The 18,309-nt window shown below is 41.1% G+C and overlaps 1 protein-coding gene across 1 annotated transcript in view; it reads right to left on the reverse strand.

Moving 5' to 3' along the window:
* Nucleotides 1–18,309, reverse strand: part of PCNX1 (pecanex 1) — a 79,610-nt gene that overhangs the window by 8,864 nt on the left and 52,437 nt on the right. Inside the window, exons 13-32 of the mRNA XM_077919751.1 lie at nt 17,619–17,651; nt 17,252–17,423; nt 15,425–15,535; nt 14,227–14,318; nt 13,271–13,380; nt 12,777–12,882; nt 12,333–12,425; nt 11,433–11,583; nt 10,980–11,121; nt 10,526–10,703; nt 9,765–9,873; nt 9,232–9,361; nt 7,638–7,696; nt 6,698–6,913; nt 5,596–5,849; nt 4,195–4,425; nt 3,802–3,902; nt 1,899–2,049; nt 619–849; nt 7–146 (exon numbers count right to left, since the gene is read on the reverse strand). Of these exons, the coding sequence (XP_077775877.1) occupies nt 7–146; nt 619–849; nt 1,899–2,049; nt 3,802–3,902; nt 4,195–4,425; nt 5,596–5,849; nt 6,698–6,913; nt 7,638–7,696; nt 9,232–9,361; nt 9,765–9,873; nt 10,526–10,703; nt 10,980–11,121; nt 11,433–11,583; nt 12,333–12,425; nt 12,777–12,882; nt 13,271–13,380; nt 14,227–14,318; nt 15,425–15,535; nt 17,252–17,423; nt 17,619–17,651 (2,810 nt within the window). The remainder of the gene's footprint in view (nt 1–6; nt 147–618; nt 850–1,898; nt 2,050–3,801; nt 3,903–4,194; nt 4,426–5,595; nt 5,850–6,697; nt 6,914–7,637; nt 7,697–9,231; nt 9,362–9,764; nt 9,874–10,525; nt 10,704–10,979; nt 11,122–11,432; nt 11,584–12,332; nt 12,426–12,776; nt 12,883–13,270; nt 13,381–14,226; nt 14,319–15,424; nt 15,536–17,251; nt 17,424–17,618; nt 17,652–18,309) is intronic.

An 18,309-nucleotide genomic window follows, 5' to 3' on the forward strand; every position in this document is an offset into this window, starting at 1 on the left:
ATTGGCTGATCACAAGATGAGTTTATCATGTTTCTTAAAGCTTGCTTTGCATTCTGGATGCTCCCTCTTTCTGGGTTCCGATTGCGCAAGAAAACCAGCTCTTGCTGCTGCCCAGCCCAAAGACCACGAACACACTCCTTATTGACCTACAGGAGCACAGAAATAGGGGGAAATGTCACTGGGGGAAAGTAAAAAATAGTGGCAAGCACACAGCACACAAAGACAGGGGAAAAATTCATTCAGTCTACGTCTTTAAGTCAACTGGCCTATTTCACTCCTCGCAGACAAATACACATGATTATTCATCAGAATTCACACTTTTCCAAAGTTTGGAACACAGTTCTTGGCTCAGTACATTTACTGTTATTTGTCAAAATCTAACGATCTATCTTGAAATAGTATGACACTTTTGGATTAGTGGTTTTGTTTTTTAAACAAATTACTTATTTGTTGCAACTTGCCCTGGGCACTTAGAGTGAAGGGCAGGCAAGAGTCAGATAAATACACAAATCCAGCTTTTAAAAGTAACTAAAACACCAGCCTCACCATCATATTTGGGAAAGCTCACACATTTGATGCAACTCATGAATTTTTTTTTTGGTGAGTCAAGCAACTTACTTTAATGACTCTGAAGATTAGAAAGCGCTTGTTCAACATGATTATTTTGTATTCATTGGTGCCATCATCCATTACATGGCGAAGGGCAAGCAGTGAAGGAGAATTGGAAAGGACAGCACTTCTCCAAGCAGGGTCCCCTTCATGAGCTATGACCAGATTTTGTTCATGGGATGTGATGGCTTCATAGAGAACAGCAGGATCATCATATTCATCTGGAGATGTGAAATGATCCTAAACAGAGGAGTGAAAGGATTGTTCAGTAGGTTCTTCACTGTGAAAAGAGCAGCATTTCATTTTAAAGAACCCTAAAATTATGCCAGGACGCAGGTGGTGCTGTGGTCTAAACCACTGAGCCTAGGGCTTGACAATCAGAAGGTTGGTGGTTCAAATCCCCGTGATGGGGTCAGCTCCCGTTCCTCTGTCCCAGCTCCTGCCAACCTAGCAGTTTGAAAGCATGTCAAAGTGCAAGTAGATAAATAGGTACCGCTCCAGCGGGAAGGTAAACGGCGTTTCTGTGCGCTGCTCTGGTTTCACCATAAGCGGTTTAGTCATGCTGGCCACATGACCCAGAAAAACTGTCTGCGGACAAACATCGGCTCCCTCGGCCAGTAAAGCGAGATGAGCGCCACAACTCCAGGGTCGTTTGCGACTTAACTGTCAGGGGCCCTTTACCTTTATCTTTTACCTAAAATTATGTTCCGCTTAACAAGTAGGATCTCACTAACCCTAAAAACTGTTTATGGTGTCATCCATACACATTAAAAACATAATTCTTAAAAGAGTTAATTTATCAAATATTTTGGAGACTGCTACCAAGATTGTAATATGACTACTTAAGGATTCTACAAAAATATTTATTTTTAAGTTACTTGCAAAAAGCAGCCAGTTCAGTCAAAGCAAGATTTTTCAAAGGTAGGCTTTTTGGGGGAGGGGAATAAAGGCACCCAAGACTGTAAATGAGTAAGTTCACTCTATAAACTGGGAGGGGGGGTTGAACTTTCAAAAGAAAATTGTGTAAATGAATTAAGGATGCTCCACCCCAAAGTGTAGCAATAAGCAAATTATTACTGTCCTTCATTGGTAGACCCAATTTTACATTATGTATTTCCTTGCATATTACTAAAAACAGATCATTTCCATTTGCCCCTCAAACTGTACCTTTATAACTGTCAAGTCTCCATACTATAGCCATGCAACAGAGCACTTGAACACAGCTTGAATAAGACAACCCACGCCCCTTTTAATCCTGATGCATCCATGCGCAAGCAGTCCTTATATACCTGATGTAGTTTTAATGACATGCGTATTCCTGGGACGACTACTTTCCTCAGCAACTCCATGTCTGCAAAGATCCATTCATCTCGAATCGATGAGATACGAAAATCCCCTTTGAACAATGCATGGAGCCCATAAAGGAAGGATTCCAAATTACTGTTTAGTTTGGAAAAGAAACCCCAAATGTTAAAGCAGGCATTCAGCATTCCATGTGAGCAGAAGAGTGTCGAAAAGAATTTGTTAACACTTCCAATTCCATACTCACAACTGCCAATGCAGATTAGAACCGCCATTACATACAAACATAAACAGGGAAGTAGAAAACTGCCAACAATCACTTATAAATTCTGCCCTAACTATATATGAAGGGGAACGTTGAAGTGCCCAAGGAGCAAAACATTTCCAAGTACCCTTGCAGACAGCAGCTTAAATCATTCTGGCTGATGACGCCAAAAGCCGCAGTTTTACTTGGGAGCTTATACTATACTTCAGTCCCTAATTTGTTGAAAAACAAACAGCAATTTCACACCAAACTTTACCGTGATTTGACCATCCCATAATATTTCACCTCCCTCAATTGTTGTTTTTCTTAGACTTATCCTGTTCTTAATGTCAGGTGGAATCTGAGACTCCTGGTGCCTCGCCTTCCCAACCCTGGAGGTTTGTTAGGCACTATGATTGTGTTTCTCATTTTCACAACAAACCAGCAACATAAAGCCAGATTATTTAATACTGTACTGTCATTAATTTTAAGCAGGTGGAGCTTTCCACTGGAAAACAGGTCTCTTGAAACCCTCTATATGAGACCTTGCCTCAGCTATGCTGGGCACACAGAGGAAATACATTTTCTGTATAACGCTAGGCTTGCCATCCCTGTTAAATACACTGCAATAATAATTAGTCATTTCTCACTTTCTCCTGCAGACAATTGTCAGCTACTCAGATCTTGAGGCCTGTCTCATACAAGCATTGTGAAGTACCGTATTTTTCGTCCTATAGGGCGCACCAGCCCATAGGACGCACCTCGTTTTTGGGGGGGGAAATGAATAAAAAAAAATTATTCCCCCCCCCCCAGCCGCGGCTGCAGCCCCAAGCCTTGCGCACACCTGCCCGAAGCACGGGGCGCCCTCCGGAGGGCTCCCCATGCTTCGGGCGGCAGGCTGCCGCCCCAAGCCTCGCGCGCCCGGCGGGAGGTCCCGCCGGGCGCGCGAGGCTTGCAGACACCTGCCCGAAGCACGGGGAGCCCTCCGGAGGGCTCCCTGTGCTTTGGGCGGCAGGCTGCTGCCCACAAGCGTTGTGAGCCCGCGGGAACTCCCGTCGGGCATGCAAGGCTTGCGGATAGCTTCCTGAAGCCTGGAGAGCTAGAGGCATCGGTGCGCACTGACCCCTCTCACTCTCCAGGCTTCAGCGAAAGCCTGCATTCGCCCCATATGACGCACACACATTTCCCCTTCATTTTTGGAGGGGGGGAAAGTGCGTCTTATGGGGCGAAAAATACGGTATATGCTCATTCAAAGGACCCAGGGCAGAGTACAGCAATTTAAAGATACAGGGAAGAATTCAACATTGTGCTCCTCTGATCATTCCATCAGTGCAAACATTTCAGCTTGCCAGATCTAATGGCCTCCTCTCCTTCCCGCTTGTGCTGTTCTGGGGGTTCTCCTGAATTCCCCAAGTCAATTTCAAAGCTGGGGCGGGGGATGTGTGAGGGGAGGAGAGTGGGGGAAGGCCCAGTGCACAAGCAGAAAACCTTGATGGGACTCGCTAAGTGAATCCTGCCCACAATATGAAAAGCAGTTTAAAACAAAGTATTTAGGGCAAAGGATAGAAGCATATGTGCAAATTACATGATTTAAATGACCCGAACTCTCTCTTCTGTAAAATTCTAGAGTAAGAGATTTACATTACCTAGACATATGATGTGAAGCAGTCCCCAGAGCTCTCCGGCCAAGAACACACAGTCCATAGCAAAGAGTCACCAGGGAAGAATCTTTATCTGCATTCAATGGCTTCAAGTAAATGAAAAAGTGGAAGGCTTAGGGAAAACAGAAGTAACCACCAGAGGAAATATTGCTATTATGTCTTACATCAACCTTGGCTTGAAACAATATCACCTCATGAACATTTTTCTCCACTTCATGCTCCAACGTGACTCTTTATTCTTTCCTTTCCTTACATTGCTTCAATGAAAAATCACTTCCTTGAGTGCTTTTAACTTTTAATATGAACTTTTGTTGGGATTTAAATACTAACAGACTAATATATCTTCCCAGGATCCCTGAATAATTAAAAGATGCTTACCTTTTCTCTCCGAGAACAGCAGTATTCTATCCAGTTGAGATAAATGACACAGAAACTCTCTCTGGAGACCCCTGCTAGGCGGTGGTCATAATCCTCATCAATATTAGGAGTAAAAGTGGGATCCACATCAACATAGTTTTGGTCTGCACATTGCTGCAAACCTTCCTGCATTGTTTCATTTGATAACCATTCCTCTAGCTTGGGGGAGGATGTTACATAATAGATGATACCCTGTAAAGACAAAAGGTTAAAGGCATTAAGGCATGTAGACTTGACCACAATTCTTTACAGTGGTATCTCGGGTTAAGTACTTAATTCGTTCCAGAGGTCCGTTCTTAACCTGAAACTGTTCTTAACCTGAAGCACCACTTTAGCTAATGGGGCCTCCCGCTGCTGCCGCACCGCCGGAGCACAATTTCTGTTCTCATCCTGAGGTAAAGTTCTTAACTATTTCTGGGTTAGCGGAGTCTGTAACCTGAAGCGTATGTAACCCGAAGCGTATGTAACCCGAGGTACCACTATATAGTGATTTGTATACATCCTTGAAAAAAATGATGAAAGGAAATAAAGACATGCTGTAAAGTGGCCAGAGCTATCAAACTGGTGTGTCCATTGCATGACTAGAGCAGGTGAAGAAAGAAGCACTTCTGCCAACCATATAGCAGGAGAAAAATGTGAGCCTGAGGCTTCACTCATTCCTTCTAGCTCATTCATGTAGCGGTAAACCACGGTTTAGCATTATGTGTGACCCCTCCGTGGGGGGGGGGGGGTTTACGGAGGGGTGTGCCGAGCCCTGGCGGTCACCCCCAACCTTGTTGCCTGAACCTTGTTGCCCCTTAAGCGGACGACATGGAGCTCGCCGCCATAGACTCCGCAGCGAACCAGAAGTCCTCAAGCATCTCTAAAACCCTGATCTCTCCCCCCCCCCCCCTCCGGTGTCATATAATTCTTATTATTCAAAAAGTGAACTCTTAGTCACATGGAGGAAGCCTAAAAGGCCATTCACTGTTAATAACTCATTCTCAAATTGCCAGCCCTTAAAAATCAAATTGCCCCCCTGTGGGAAACCACGGGGTTATAGTGTTAGGAGACCAGGATTCAAATCCCGACTCAACCATGAAGCTCACTGAGTGACCTTGGGCCAGTCATAATCTCTCAGCTTAGCCTACCTCACAGAGTTCTTGTGAAGATAAAATGGGGAGAACTATGTATGCCAGCTTGAGTTCTTTGCAGGAAGGGTGGGGTATACATATAGTAATAAAATAAAAATAAATATGGGAAGAAGTAGATGGTTCGACTGCTTTTGCCTACAGATCATCTGCTTTTTGCGTAGTACTCAATTACTAACGATCACACTTTCTGCTCCCAATAGCAAACGTGAGGTCTAGGATTTGTATTCACCTTGACATAGTACGTGGTGAGTATCTTTCTAAGATCAAAGACTTGAAGCATGGATGCAGCACTGTTGTCTGTGATGCTATAGCCCTCCAGGACATACTTGGTTACCAGAACCTCCCAGGCTAGCCAGCGTTGGCCAAAAGCAGCATTGAAAGAGAGCATGTGAGGGATGTGACCAGGTTCACAGCAACAAAACCCTTCATCTTCTTCCACACCCTCAGTGATGGCTTCTACTTCCCGTTGCTGACAGTAAGTTCCTGAAATGACGAAAAAGGAACTACAACAGCTGTGCAGAGTAACGGCAATAAAGCAGTAACTGCAACAGCTGTACAAAGTAGACCAGAAATTATTATAGGCATACAGTGGTGCCCTGCAAGACAAATGCCTCGCAAGATGAAAAACCCGCTAGACGAAAGGGTTTTCCGTTTTTCGATGCGCTTCGCAAGACGATTTTCCCTATGGGCTTGCTTCGCAAGACGGAAATGTCTTGCGAGTCTTGCGATTTTTTTCGCTCCCCCCCCTTTTTCTAAGCCGCTAAGCCGCTAATAGCCTTTTAGCCGCTAAGCCGCTAAGCCTTTAATAGCCGCTAAGCCGCTAATAGCCTTTTAGCCGCTAAGCCACTAAGCCTTTAATAGCCGCTAAGCCGCTAATAGCCTTTTAGCCGCTAAGCCTTTAATAGCCGCTAAGCCGCTAAACCGCTAATAGGGTTGCTTCGCAAGACAAAAAAACCGCTAGACGAAGAGACTCGCGGAACGGATTATTTTCGTCTTGCGAGGCACCACTGTATCACACATGGGTCACAGCTCAGATTCGCAACCACGATGCTACAGCCCAGTAGAAAGAGGCAAGAAATTGCTACATTTGCCTAATAATCACAAAGATCTAATCAGCTTCTGTTTCAAGAATTTATGAATGTCAAGTTTTAAACTGTCCAATATATAATTGTTTACACTAAGCTTGGAAGAGGAAGCTTGTTTACATCTGCTGCCTTTACCAAACATTCACATATTTAAAATGTCTATCAAACCAAATGCCCAATCTTAAGTAACTAGCTGACAACACAGTTTCAAGGAGATTGGTGGAACTTTCATTTAGTTGGTTTTACCTCTAAATTCAAGCCCCCTCAGCTGGAAGGTGACCAGTCCATTGCCTATCTCTATAAGGTGTACTAGTGCATTGAGGTAGTCAGAAGCAAGGATAAAGCAGTCCCCGGTACTATAGTTCCCCCATCGCCCAAGGAGCAGGTCTCCACACAAGCTGTGCTGAAGGGATCGAGTTAAGTGTTCGTAGAAGATTGAATTCAAGTTATTGTCGTCTGAACCTATATGGAAGGAAAAATCCAGATCTCGTTAAGTCTAAACTAAACTTTTCGATTCATATCTACAGTTCTTTGGCAAACAACATTTTGAAAGATCTGTCCTTTATTGATAACAGAGAACAAACTATTTGTTGTTAATTTAAACACACTTTCAAAAAGTATTATTACAAACATATATGTATTAAACATATATGCATGCATCAGATTTAGACAAATGCCAAGCCCAATTTGGCTGTTTTGGAAGGTTACCACAGGGCTTGTTTGAGCCCGGACTAGCAGGAGCAGGTCTCTGGTTTGATAAAGGATTACCTGGATTTCAAACTGATGGAATATGCTGAAATGGTGAAACTAATTAGAGATAAAGACAATAGAGACTTTTAAAAAGACTGGGAATCATTTATGTTGCATCTACAGAAACAATGTGAAGAAATGGACTCACTAGTGGGGTTTGAGTAAACACTTACAATCAACAAAACAAATATAGAAACTACAAAGATGATGTTAAAACGATAAGAGTATAACAACATTTAAGTTAAAGAATTTAATATTAAGATACAATAAAGCAAGCAGGAGAAGTCAATATGTAAAAAACCAGAAGAGGAAGTTGAGGGAAGTCGTGGGGAGGAGGGGGAATTTTGGGAATTGTATTTGTTTTTTGTTATCTGATATGATGTTATTATGATAAATATGTAAAATTCAATAAAAAAAAAATTTTTTAAAGGACTACCTGGGTTTCGATCAAGCTGGGAAGCCAGTCTTGTGTTTGAGTGGTCCACTCGTTTTGTGCTGAAAAAAGTGACAAAATATTAAGTTATTACAAAAATTACCATGGCAAGTCTTCATGGGTTCTCTACCACCATATGCCTTCTTCCCCCAAGAAAAATGAAATAAAAGGTCCATGCCAAAAGTAAAACACCCTCTTGCATTTTCCCAGCTGGTGATTCTCTCTCAACTCCCTGAGGCTCTGTCTGTTGAAAGATGAATTGTTTACAAAAATAAGCCACCGTGACCTGGTTTGTCACCCCTGCTAAGAAAATGCAACTAAGTGCTAACTGCCGCTATTTCCAGTCCTCCATTCTTTTCTTTCTGTCTGTCTCTCTTCCAAGACTAAGACCAGAGGCACAGCACTCCACTGCATTTCTCTGGATGTGGAAACAAAGTTTAGGCATAGCATACTGTCTCTTTCAGCAAACAGACAAATATGTGCACTTGCTATCACTACAGGTCTTCCACCTGGAAAATTACATGGAGGCTGTGTGGCTGCTGTGAGCCCAAGTAGCTCTTTGTATCCTGGGCCAAGTTTTATACGCATCTTAATTAGGGCTGAGGAACCTCTGGCACACAGGCCTTTCTCCCCAAACCACGCCTGCCTGCTCACCAGCTGACATCACTGGCGACAAGTGAGAGAACAGGGTTTACTCCTATACAGTGGTGTCCCGCAAGACGAATGCCTCACAAGACGGAAAACCCGCTAGACGAAAGGGTTTTCCATTTTTGAGTTGCTTCGCAAGACGGTTTTCCCTATGGGCTTGCTTCGCAAGACGAAACGTCTTGCTAGTCTTGCGATTTTTTCCCCGCTCCCCCCCTTTTTCTAAGCCGCTAAGCCGCTAATAGCCTTTTAGCAGCTAAGCCGCTAAGCCTTTAATAGCCGCTAAACCGCTAATAGCGCTAATCTGCTAAGCCGCTAATAGGGTTGCTTCACAAGACGAAAAAACCGCTAGATGAAGAGAATCGCGGAACGGATTCTTTTCGTCTTGCGAGGCACCACTGTATTAACTTTGTGATCCTGTCCCCAGAATCCTGACCTAGTTATTATGTTTGACCAGGGATCCTGGTTTAATACAAACACTTGCAAGTTTCACAGCAAGCCAACTTCAGACCACTAGTTATGAAGCTGGCTTGTTAATCTAACCAGACTAACCGTGGTTAAGCGTTTTGCGTGAACGTGGCCAAAGTATAACACTAAAATAGTTGTGGTTTCAAGTGAAATCATTTTTCACTACATGATTGCACAAGAAGTTCATCTAAACATCTAAGAGCCAAGGTGAGTTATTTCTGACTTCTACAGTTCACCAGGGAGAGATTCCAGAGGTTTACCTCAGAAGTATTTTTGCTGATTTCAGCTGAAGGTAGGATGAAGTGAGGATATTTTTCCACAGTAAGAAACTAGCGGTGACTGCGCAGAATCATAATTCTTCTGCAGGACATACTTTAGGAACTTAGCATCATGCATCCAGAAACATCACATATTATAACTTTTTTTTTTTTAAATCTCTCATTACTACAGGAGGTGGTTTTTTTATGCCTTCAAAATCACCTACTTGTAGTCTCGCTCCCAAAACTTGACAGGTCTAACATAAGAAGTGATGAATATTGCACTTCCCAAAAATGGGTTTAGTGGAGTAGAGAAGAAAGCGGACACAGCTGCTTGGACAAACAGCATTGCAGAATCTGCAGGGAAGGAAAGTCAAGGAAACCACAACTTTCTTTCTTTCTGATTTCTTCATGTCAGGGCAGAATAATAAAAAAAGAGCAACCACAATACCTCAAACATCTGTGTCATTTAGAAAGGTTCAACAGCATCGTAAACTACACTTGGCAACCATTGTACAGAAAAATGAAGTAATATACTACTGTTCTTAGTGTAGAAGCATGACAACTTATAGCAAAAAAAAAAAATGTTTCTGCTACACTGCACAAACATTCATATCACAGTGCTTTGCAATCAAAACTGCTCGGAAGAGATTGGGGTGGCTTGTAATCATACATTTTAGTAGACTTTTACAATATATTAAGGCTTCAAAAGTTCTTTTCCCTGTCAGCATAACACATCTGGAGCTTTCAAAAAGGATACGTGGTACAGCAAAAGGCTGGGCAAAAGCATGGAACGCAGATCCCCATGTGATTTGCCAAGGAGCAATGTAAGTGTATACAAATCTCAACTTGTAGAAAAGCTCCCACAGCTAGAAAGAAAACAGAAGGAAATGTTTAAAAAACAAATTTGGTCACAGATTTTGGACTCTTGACACATGTATGATTTCAATTTCCCAGGAGGAGTTTTAGATGCACTAGCAAAAAATATTTGTAAAACTGTGCGTCATGTAGGCCACAGCAGATCAACTGGTTCTGTTTTAAGAGGCATGAAATGTAAGAGAATGCCATGTTTTGTCAAATTCGTACATTAAATATTTAACCAAACAAGCGGAGATTCTCTATTCAACAATGAATAAACTTCCTTTCTAGCTGCAGTTCATCAGATAACATGATAAAATATCCTATGTCAATTCTGATAGATAACAAATGGTCAGATTTTCCTTCAGGAGACAATGGAAAAGAGGAAGGAGAGAGAACAAGATTCTATATTATGATGGCAGTATATGTGCTAATATTATGAATAACAAATGTTTTGGTACCGCTTTTAATGTATTCAAGACCATCAGTTAAACTCTTAAGACCGTAAGACTACCATAAAATATAAAATTGGTGGCTTTTTAAGCATGCCTTTCAAGACTGTGGGAAAGATGGCTATGCCAACTGCAAGATTTACTGCCATCTCGTTTTGCCACAGAGGTATGGAACACAGAGCTTGGGCACTGTATTATTATTTGACATTACCTTGCTGAAGAGTATGGACATGAAGAACAAGTCTAGCAGCATTGTCTCCGAGAAACGTTTGTAGTCAAATGTAAAGAAAAGCACTGTGAAAATGACAGTAACATACTGGTAGGTTGGGTTGCTGAAAGAGGAACGCAACAGCTTCATACCAGCAATAGTAATCATTAAAGCACCAAATCTGCAATGAGAAAATATATTTGTCAAGCTGATCATTTTACTGTTCACTTTATCTGCATTCAGTATGTTCTTGAAGATTAATAAAGTGTATTAATAAAGTGTATATTTCTCACTTTACTATCTTTCATTAAATATGCCTGACCCCTTTTAAGAAAGAAGAATCTGGAGTTTCAAGAGACTGGTCAAGCAACAGAGATAGCCTTTGCAATAGGACATTAAAAACAAACAAACCATAATTAAAGTAAAGGAAGTGTCGTATGTGCTGTTTTCTACTTACTCTATATCCAGTCTCTTTGGGCTAGCAATAGCTTTCGCACTGCTGCTGAGCTCATTGAGGACTATCAGAGGGTAGATAATATTCTTCTCCACAAAAAGAAGCCATATATGAAGTTTCTCAAACCACATCACATGTGCAGCATCTAAGAGGAGCCGCAAAATACAAGACAGAATGCAATAGGAGTCTGGAAAGTGTATCAGGAAACAAACCAAGTTCAGATGTCTATCTGACCCCTCTTTCCCACCATCCCTCCAACATAACAGGTAAGATATCTGAACTACTTTTCTTTGCTACAAAGTTTTAACTTTATTGCAAGAAACTAAGTTTTCTATAGAAGGAAACGAGAAGAACAGTTTTATTGTAAAGTCACAATGTAATTAATAACATAGTTCACAGTAAATGCCTAGGGAATAGCCAAAGGCAGAGTCTTAAAAGAAGAATTGTACTACTTACTGCGGACTTCAAATTGATAGTATTCCTTGGTTTTCAACAGTGGGTGAGAAAAGCAGTGCCAAGGGAGCTGTTTCCGAAGTTGTGGCAGTACATAATGGGTCATAAAGCCAACCGAGCCCACCAACGCGTACAGAACATAGCTCAAGACAGGCTTATGGAAAAAAATTAAGAAGGAAAAAAGAGACTCAGTCTCAAAAACAATCAATAGCAATTCCTTTCAGAATTGTGCTTCTCAATTTGGGCAGTATGGCAGCGCTGGCTGAAAGGGTGCCTTCATCATCAACTGCTTCCCCACCTATTCGGGATACATCCCAAGGATATCAGCAACACCTGGTGCAACCCATATCTGTCCCCAAATGGACCATTTTGAGTTTTGTTGGGAGGGGAGTATCATTAAAAGAGGTCATATTCCTTGTGTTTCCGTTTGTGCTGATACACACAATACAAGGAATGCTGCCCCTGCAAACTTGTCTTTGAGATGCAGTGCACTGCACTATTTAACATCCTAACTTTCTTCAATTGCTCATGCAATTAGATCCATCTCTTTGTGTGATCTATGCCAACTAGAGCGGTCTCCAGGAAACACAATAAATAGGAACATGGAGAACTACAAGATCTTTTGCATCTTCTGGCGAGCCTCATGTTCCTTCCTCACAGTTCCCGAAGGATGGGGAGTTTGCCAAGCTGAGCATTGCAGCACTGGGGAAAACTAACAAGGGACATTAAAAAGTCAATAGAAATCCTACACCCTAAACCAAAAGCCAATAGCCTGTGCTGTTCAGCAAACCCAAACACCGTCATGTTATAAATGCTGAAGTCAACAACACTGTTCAAGAGGCAGATACAAAAGAAACTGGTAAGGATAGTTTTGAAAATAAGGGGCAGGGAAAAGTAAGGTACCTGCAATACTGTGAAAACTGTGCTGACGTGAATAGCAAAATAAAGTACACCGATGACTATGCACACCACCAGATCAGACTGCAAACGTTCACTCTAGGAAGAAAGAACTTTTTTTAAACCAAGAGAATTCAAAAAAACTGTTTCTCTCTTTTAGTTTTAAGTACTCATGATAATCATTGTCTACACGCTATAATTTTAACCCCCCCCCCTAAAGAAATTTAATCTCCTTCCCAAGAAATTGACATGACAGCTGACGTAACTAATATTCTTTCTTGTTAGTGATCTAATATAAAGGAAAATAACCACTGGTATCACAACTGTCAGACAGAGGTACTTAAGGCTTCATAAACAGCATCAACAGATAATTCCCTGGACACCTGAATCATTAGAAGTGTCCTTGTAATATCAGTCTTCTTAGTATGCTACAAAAGTGAGCCAACTTACCACTGAATTTCTCAGTTTTTCAGGTAAGGGGTCTTTAACCTCAGACAGTGGATCCTCTGGATTTTTATCTTCTGAAGTAGGGAAAAGTTTTGATTGCACTAAAGAACTAAAAGAAAAGAAAATGTTTCCTTTGTAATGATTGTGCACTGATTTTAGTCCAAAAAGAAAAACAAATCAAGGTTTTTATATATATATAAAAGCAGAAAACAACTATTGGTACTTATTTGCACTTTGTCCCCCTTTATGAAAAGGGCCTTCATATTGCATCCATTATCCCTGGCCATTGAGCATGCTGGGTTATGCCAAGTCCAACAACATGTGGAGGGTCACAGGTTAGCCAAATCTGAAAACTGTTTGCATCAGGTGGAGGCTGTCTAAAGTTTTTAGGCCCATTGCTCCCCACGATGTTTTCTGAACAGATTCCCTCTCCCTTGCACAAACAATTATTGCAATAAGACTTCTACGTAATAAACGAAGAGGTAATTATTACTTACAAAAGCACAGAAGGATCACTACTCTGTCTGCTGAGATGGTAGGATATTGCCACTAACATGCCACAGAATACTGAAAAGAGCACTGGAATATGTTGACCATCCCAAGAATCCTGTGGGCAAAATCAGAGTCCATAGAAAAAATTTTTTTATTCTTTTTTAAGATTACAGAATCGGAAATCCTATGTATCTATGAAATAAACTGCATTAATATTATTCCTTAAATAAATTAATTACATTTCTCATCCACCTTGAAGGCAAATATCAAAATCAGTTAAACCAAATTACAATCAAGAAAACAGGGTGGGTATAAATATGTATGCATATCTCAGGTATCAATTACTCAGGTATGGATGGCATCGTGCACCAATTCAGCTTTCACATACAAGCTGATACCATGTTGTTAGTGTTGCTGTGGAGCACAAGGGATATTTATCGTATTCTTCCATGTATAACATGCCCCCATGTAAAAGACGCCCCCTATTTTGGGGGACTCAAAATTAAGAAAATGCACTATGCACTATCAGTGTATAAGACGACCCCTTATTTTAAACTTCAAAAATTTAGGAAGGAATATAGTCTTCCACACAGGAAAATACGGTATTCATTTATGGTGGGTTCCACGGCTTTACCAGAGCATGAAATAAGCATCCTTTCCTAAGGATTTGGGAATGTTTTATATATTGTTATGTATCTCCATTTTGATTTTGTACTGAGTAAGAAAATGTGTCTGTGGTCTGTAGTCCCTTGGCCTCCCTTGTTGGGTTGTATCGTATGGTGTGGGGGTGTGGCTGTGTATAATAAAAATTCTGGTGTTTCAAGGAAAGAAGAAAAACCAATCTCCATCCATCCACCTTTTACAAATGTTAGGAAGTTCAGGTAATAACATTTAACTTTTAGTTTCATGAAGTGGTACAAGTATCAAGCCTAAATTTATTACTTAAAAATATAGCACTCACCTTTAGGGCACCATAACACAATCCATATAATAATGCTACTGCCACAATACTACAGATAAAACTGTAAAGTGCTGCAAGCAAGCTTGTCGTCGCTAGGGAATAAGAAAACATTTGTTAGGAAAAGAAACCCTTAACAGTGGAAGAACACATATTTAGGTTTCAAGAAATAAACATTTATCCCTTTGATTTTTGTTTCTACTACACCACTATAAAGATTTACAGCAGATTATCTCACGCTTAAACTTATGCTACTTTTGAGGATTCTTTTATTGCGTAATATTACTGTTGTGCAGTATTCTTTCACTGGAAAAGTTAATTCAAAGATGTGCTTTTCCCAATGAGCCTGAACCAACTTAAGTAGACCATACGAGCTATAACAGACCCCACAATGCAGCTGTTCCTTTGCTATGCAGGATTTATAGGCTTTCCATCAGAAAGCATTTTTGTTTCAGGGATATTACATTTCATCAGCTCTCAAATGGCAATAATACCTTTTTGAGGAAAATGTGATTTTATTGAATAACAAAGTCATTGGCATGTCTGGTATGCATGAAGGCAAACTTTCTGAGCCTCTTCTGGAGAGCACTGTCATACAGTTAAATATATGAAACATTACTCTGAAATGTGTAGAAGCTTCTTCCAATTTTGCTTTCAGCTGACTGGCTTCTGGAGTGCAACTGACAACACCTTCCTTAACGGCTCAGGGCAGAGAGAATGCTAAACCATGGTTTGGCACTACATGAACAAGCCTGCTGCTCTCCCTGTCCTCTCGCACCATGCAGTTCATTCTTCCTTTCCCTTGTTTGTGGCAAACTATAGTTTGCCCTTATATCTGAACAGGCAAACTACGATTTGCACTATAAAGCAGCATACCAGTACAGGAAGAGAGGAAATCACAGTGCATGGAGGAGGAAGGCTTGTTCCAAGCACATTCATATGGCATCAAAGTATGATTTGGCATTTATGTCTGAATTGAACCACAGTTTTGTACTAGACCGTTTAGTGCACAGAAAACAAAACCATTTGAATGTCAGGTAGTTGCTTAAACTGAGGACCTAAAGGACCATCTGTAAAGGCTAAAATGAAGTAGGAATGTGCTTAAATTTATCCTTTGGATAAAGCCCTCAAACTACCTTTTCTTAAACAGATCTGAAAGTTGTTTGCTGAATTATCCATGAAACGAGAAAGCTCAACTCACCATTGCCACCAAAGACATGAATATCTAATTGTTCACAGAGGTACATGACAAATGTGTTCACCTGAGGCAGAAGACCAATGAAGAACACTATAGGGAAACATAGTGTAAACACTACAAGAGACAAAAAAAATGATAGAAGAAAATAGTAAATACATACAGAACTATTTGTTATCCTTCCACTTTTAACTATGGAGGATATAGGTGTTCTTTAATTATTATTATTATTATTATTATTATTATTATTATTATTATTATTATTATCTATTGAATTTATATACCACCCTTGCACAAGAAATAATTTCACATAGCTGTTGTTCTTTATTTCAAAACAGTTGCCAATTACTACCTGCTGTGAGTAGCTGAAGTATACACTGACGTGAGGCATACAGCTCTTTTCAGACTCTTTTTCCTATGTAGCAAACACCCTACTCACTTTCAGAACAAGCAACTGCAGTATGTTTGCATCTGTGTGTTTGTCAGGCCAAGTGAAGGCCTTACTCTTCTTGCCTCTTCACCTTAGCCAGATAAGCTCAACAGGAAAGTGAACATCTCTGAGAGGGCTGAGACAGAGGAAGACTGTGAAGGTTGCAAGGAGCTAAACTGAGAAGGAGAAAGCTTGAAAAATGATGTGGAATGGAGACAATGGTGGTGATGGATTATGAAGATGTCATTAAGTAAGAAGATAACTGCAGTGTCCCCACAGGAGAGGGACAGCATGTTTCAGCATGACAGCCCTCCAAGACATGTAGCCTGCAATCAAAACTAGACTAACATGAACAAATATGTGGCACTTTGGTAGTTGCTGTCATTCCCACCATACAACAGCTGCCAGTTATGAGACGGCTAAGAGAAGTGGATCAAGAGTTTATCTGAAGATCCTCTGTACACTGCATGGCAATTCTCCATGTTTACCAAAGTTCTAATCATGCAATGACTTTCATTATAAAAGGTAAAGGTAAAGGACCCCTGGACGGTTAAGTCCAGTCAAAGGCGACTGTGGGGTTGCGGCACTCATCTCGCTTTCAGGTCGAAGGAGCCAGTGTTTGTCTAAAAACAAGTTTTCCAGGTCATGTGGCCAGCATGACTAAACCACTTCTGGCGCAATGGGACACCGTGACGGAAGCCAGAGTGCACGGAAACGCCACTTACCTCCCCGCTGCAGCGGTACCTATTTATCTACTTGCACTGGCATGCTTTCGAACTGCTAGGTTGACAGGAGCTGGGACAGAGCAACAGGAGCTCACCCCTTCATGGGGATTCAAACCACCGACCTTCTGATTGGAAAGCCCAAGAGGCTCAGTGGTTTAGACCACAGCGCCACCCGCGGAACTGACAATGACAACCACTTCCTCTCCAATTATAACAACTTTTAAAAGACAGAATGAGAAAGGAAGGGATTTCATTTATTTGTATCTCCATTAAAGAACAGAAATCTATATGGTCACCACGATGGACAAACGATCTATGCATACCATCCACATAGCTTTTAATGGAGTTTACACCACCCTGTTAATTTATGATACGGCAGTATAAAAATACTTTTACAGTGGTACCTTGGGTTAAGAACTTAATTCGTTCTGGAGGTCCGTTCTTAACCTGAAACTGTTCTTAACCTGAAGCACTACTTTAGCTAACGGGGCCTCCCGCTGCTGCCGCACAATTTCTGTTCACATCCTGAAGCAAAGTTCTTAACCCGAGGTACTATTTCTGGGTTAGCGGAGTCTGTAACCTGTAGCGTCTGTAACCTGAAGCGTCTGTAACCCAAGGTACCACTGTATAACTAAAGAAGCAAATACAATGCATCAGAGCCATATGGAAATTGCTCACCTATAATCAAGTCCCTTGCTGATAGCAGCAAAATTGGATTAGTGAAAGCCATTCCATATAGTCGGAACCTTGCAGTGAAAGTGCTCTTGCTGCCATAGTCCAGCAGCCAAATGAGGCTGCAGCATATGCAGAAGTAAACAGGGCGGCTATAGGCGATGATTCGGTTATGACCCTGAAAAAAACAAGTTTGGTTACTGCAACTCAAAGTTGCAAATCATAACTATTGTTTCCTTCAAAATTTGGTTTTGAAACTTTATTACGCATGCCGCTTTAAATTAGAAAGTTCAGTGTGTTAAACTCAGATACACAAGAGTATTAGCTATGCCTTTTCTGAATAAAAAGTTCTGTTCCATATAGGAAAACTTACATGCCGAGGTGATGAAGAATCTGGTTGCACACTCTAAAAAACAGACCAGAAAAATGAAAGGGAAATATTAGGTAAGGCTTATTTTCAAGGTTACTTTTCAGTATAAGACTCTTTTAACAGGTAGGATCCACAGAACTTCCCTGGACACATCAAAGCTTCTCATGGTGTGTTTTTCAGTCACAGCCCCTCATCCCCTCGCTGCTCCCACCCCCCAAGTTAGTTTCTCAAACAGCATTCAACAAAGCATGAGAAGCTGGGGTCTCAAGTGAAAGTTTTAAAATATCGAAAATAACTTAATGGAAAAGTAAGAGCAGAAGAATCATACCAATTTTCTAAGATCATCCCAGGAATGCTGTGTGGGTTCATAAGGAAAAATCCATACCCAAGCAATGCCTTTATTAGGACCCATCAAAATGTCACATAATAGCGAGCAAGCCTTTGTTCGCCAGTACTTTTCAACAGGCTGGATTCCATACACACACACTTTATTTATTCTACAGTTGATTGGGGAAGATGAAAGCTTGATCACTATTTTGCAACATTTTGATTGGCTTAATATGTAATTTCCCATTTCATCCAAACCTGGAAACTGTGGTTACTAGCTTCAGAACACTCTAGGATATACGTCACTTGTTTGAAGCTGGCTTAATGGCCTGGCATGCTCTGAAGCTCTTAACCATTGTTTCCTGAT

Source organism: Podarcis muralis, chromosome 1 (genome assembly GCF_964188315.1).
Source record: "Podarcis muralis chromosome 1, rPodMur119.hap1.1, whole genome shotgun sequence".
In the NCBI taxonomy this organism is placed as follows: Eukaryota; Metazoa; Chordata; class Lepidosauria; order Squamata; family Lacertidae; genus Podarcis; species Podarcis muralis.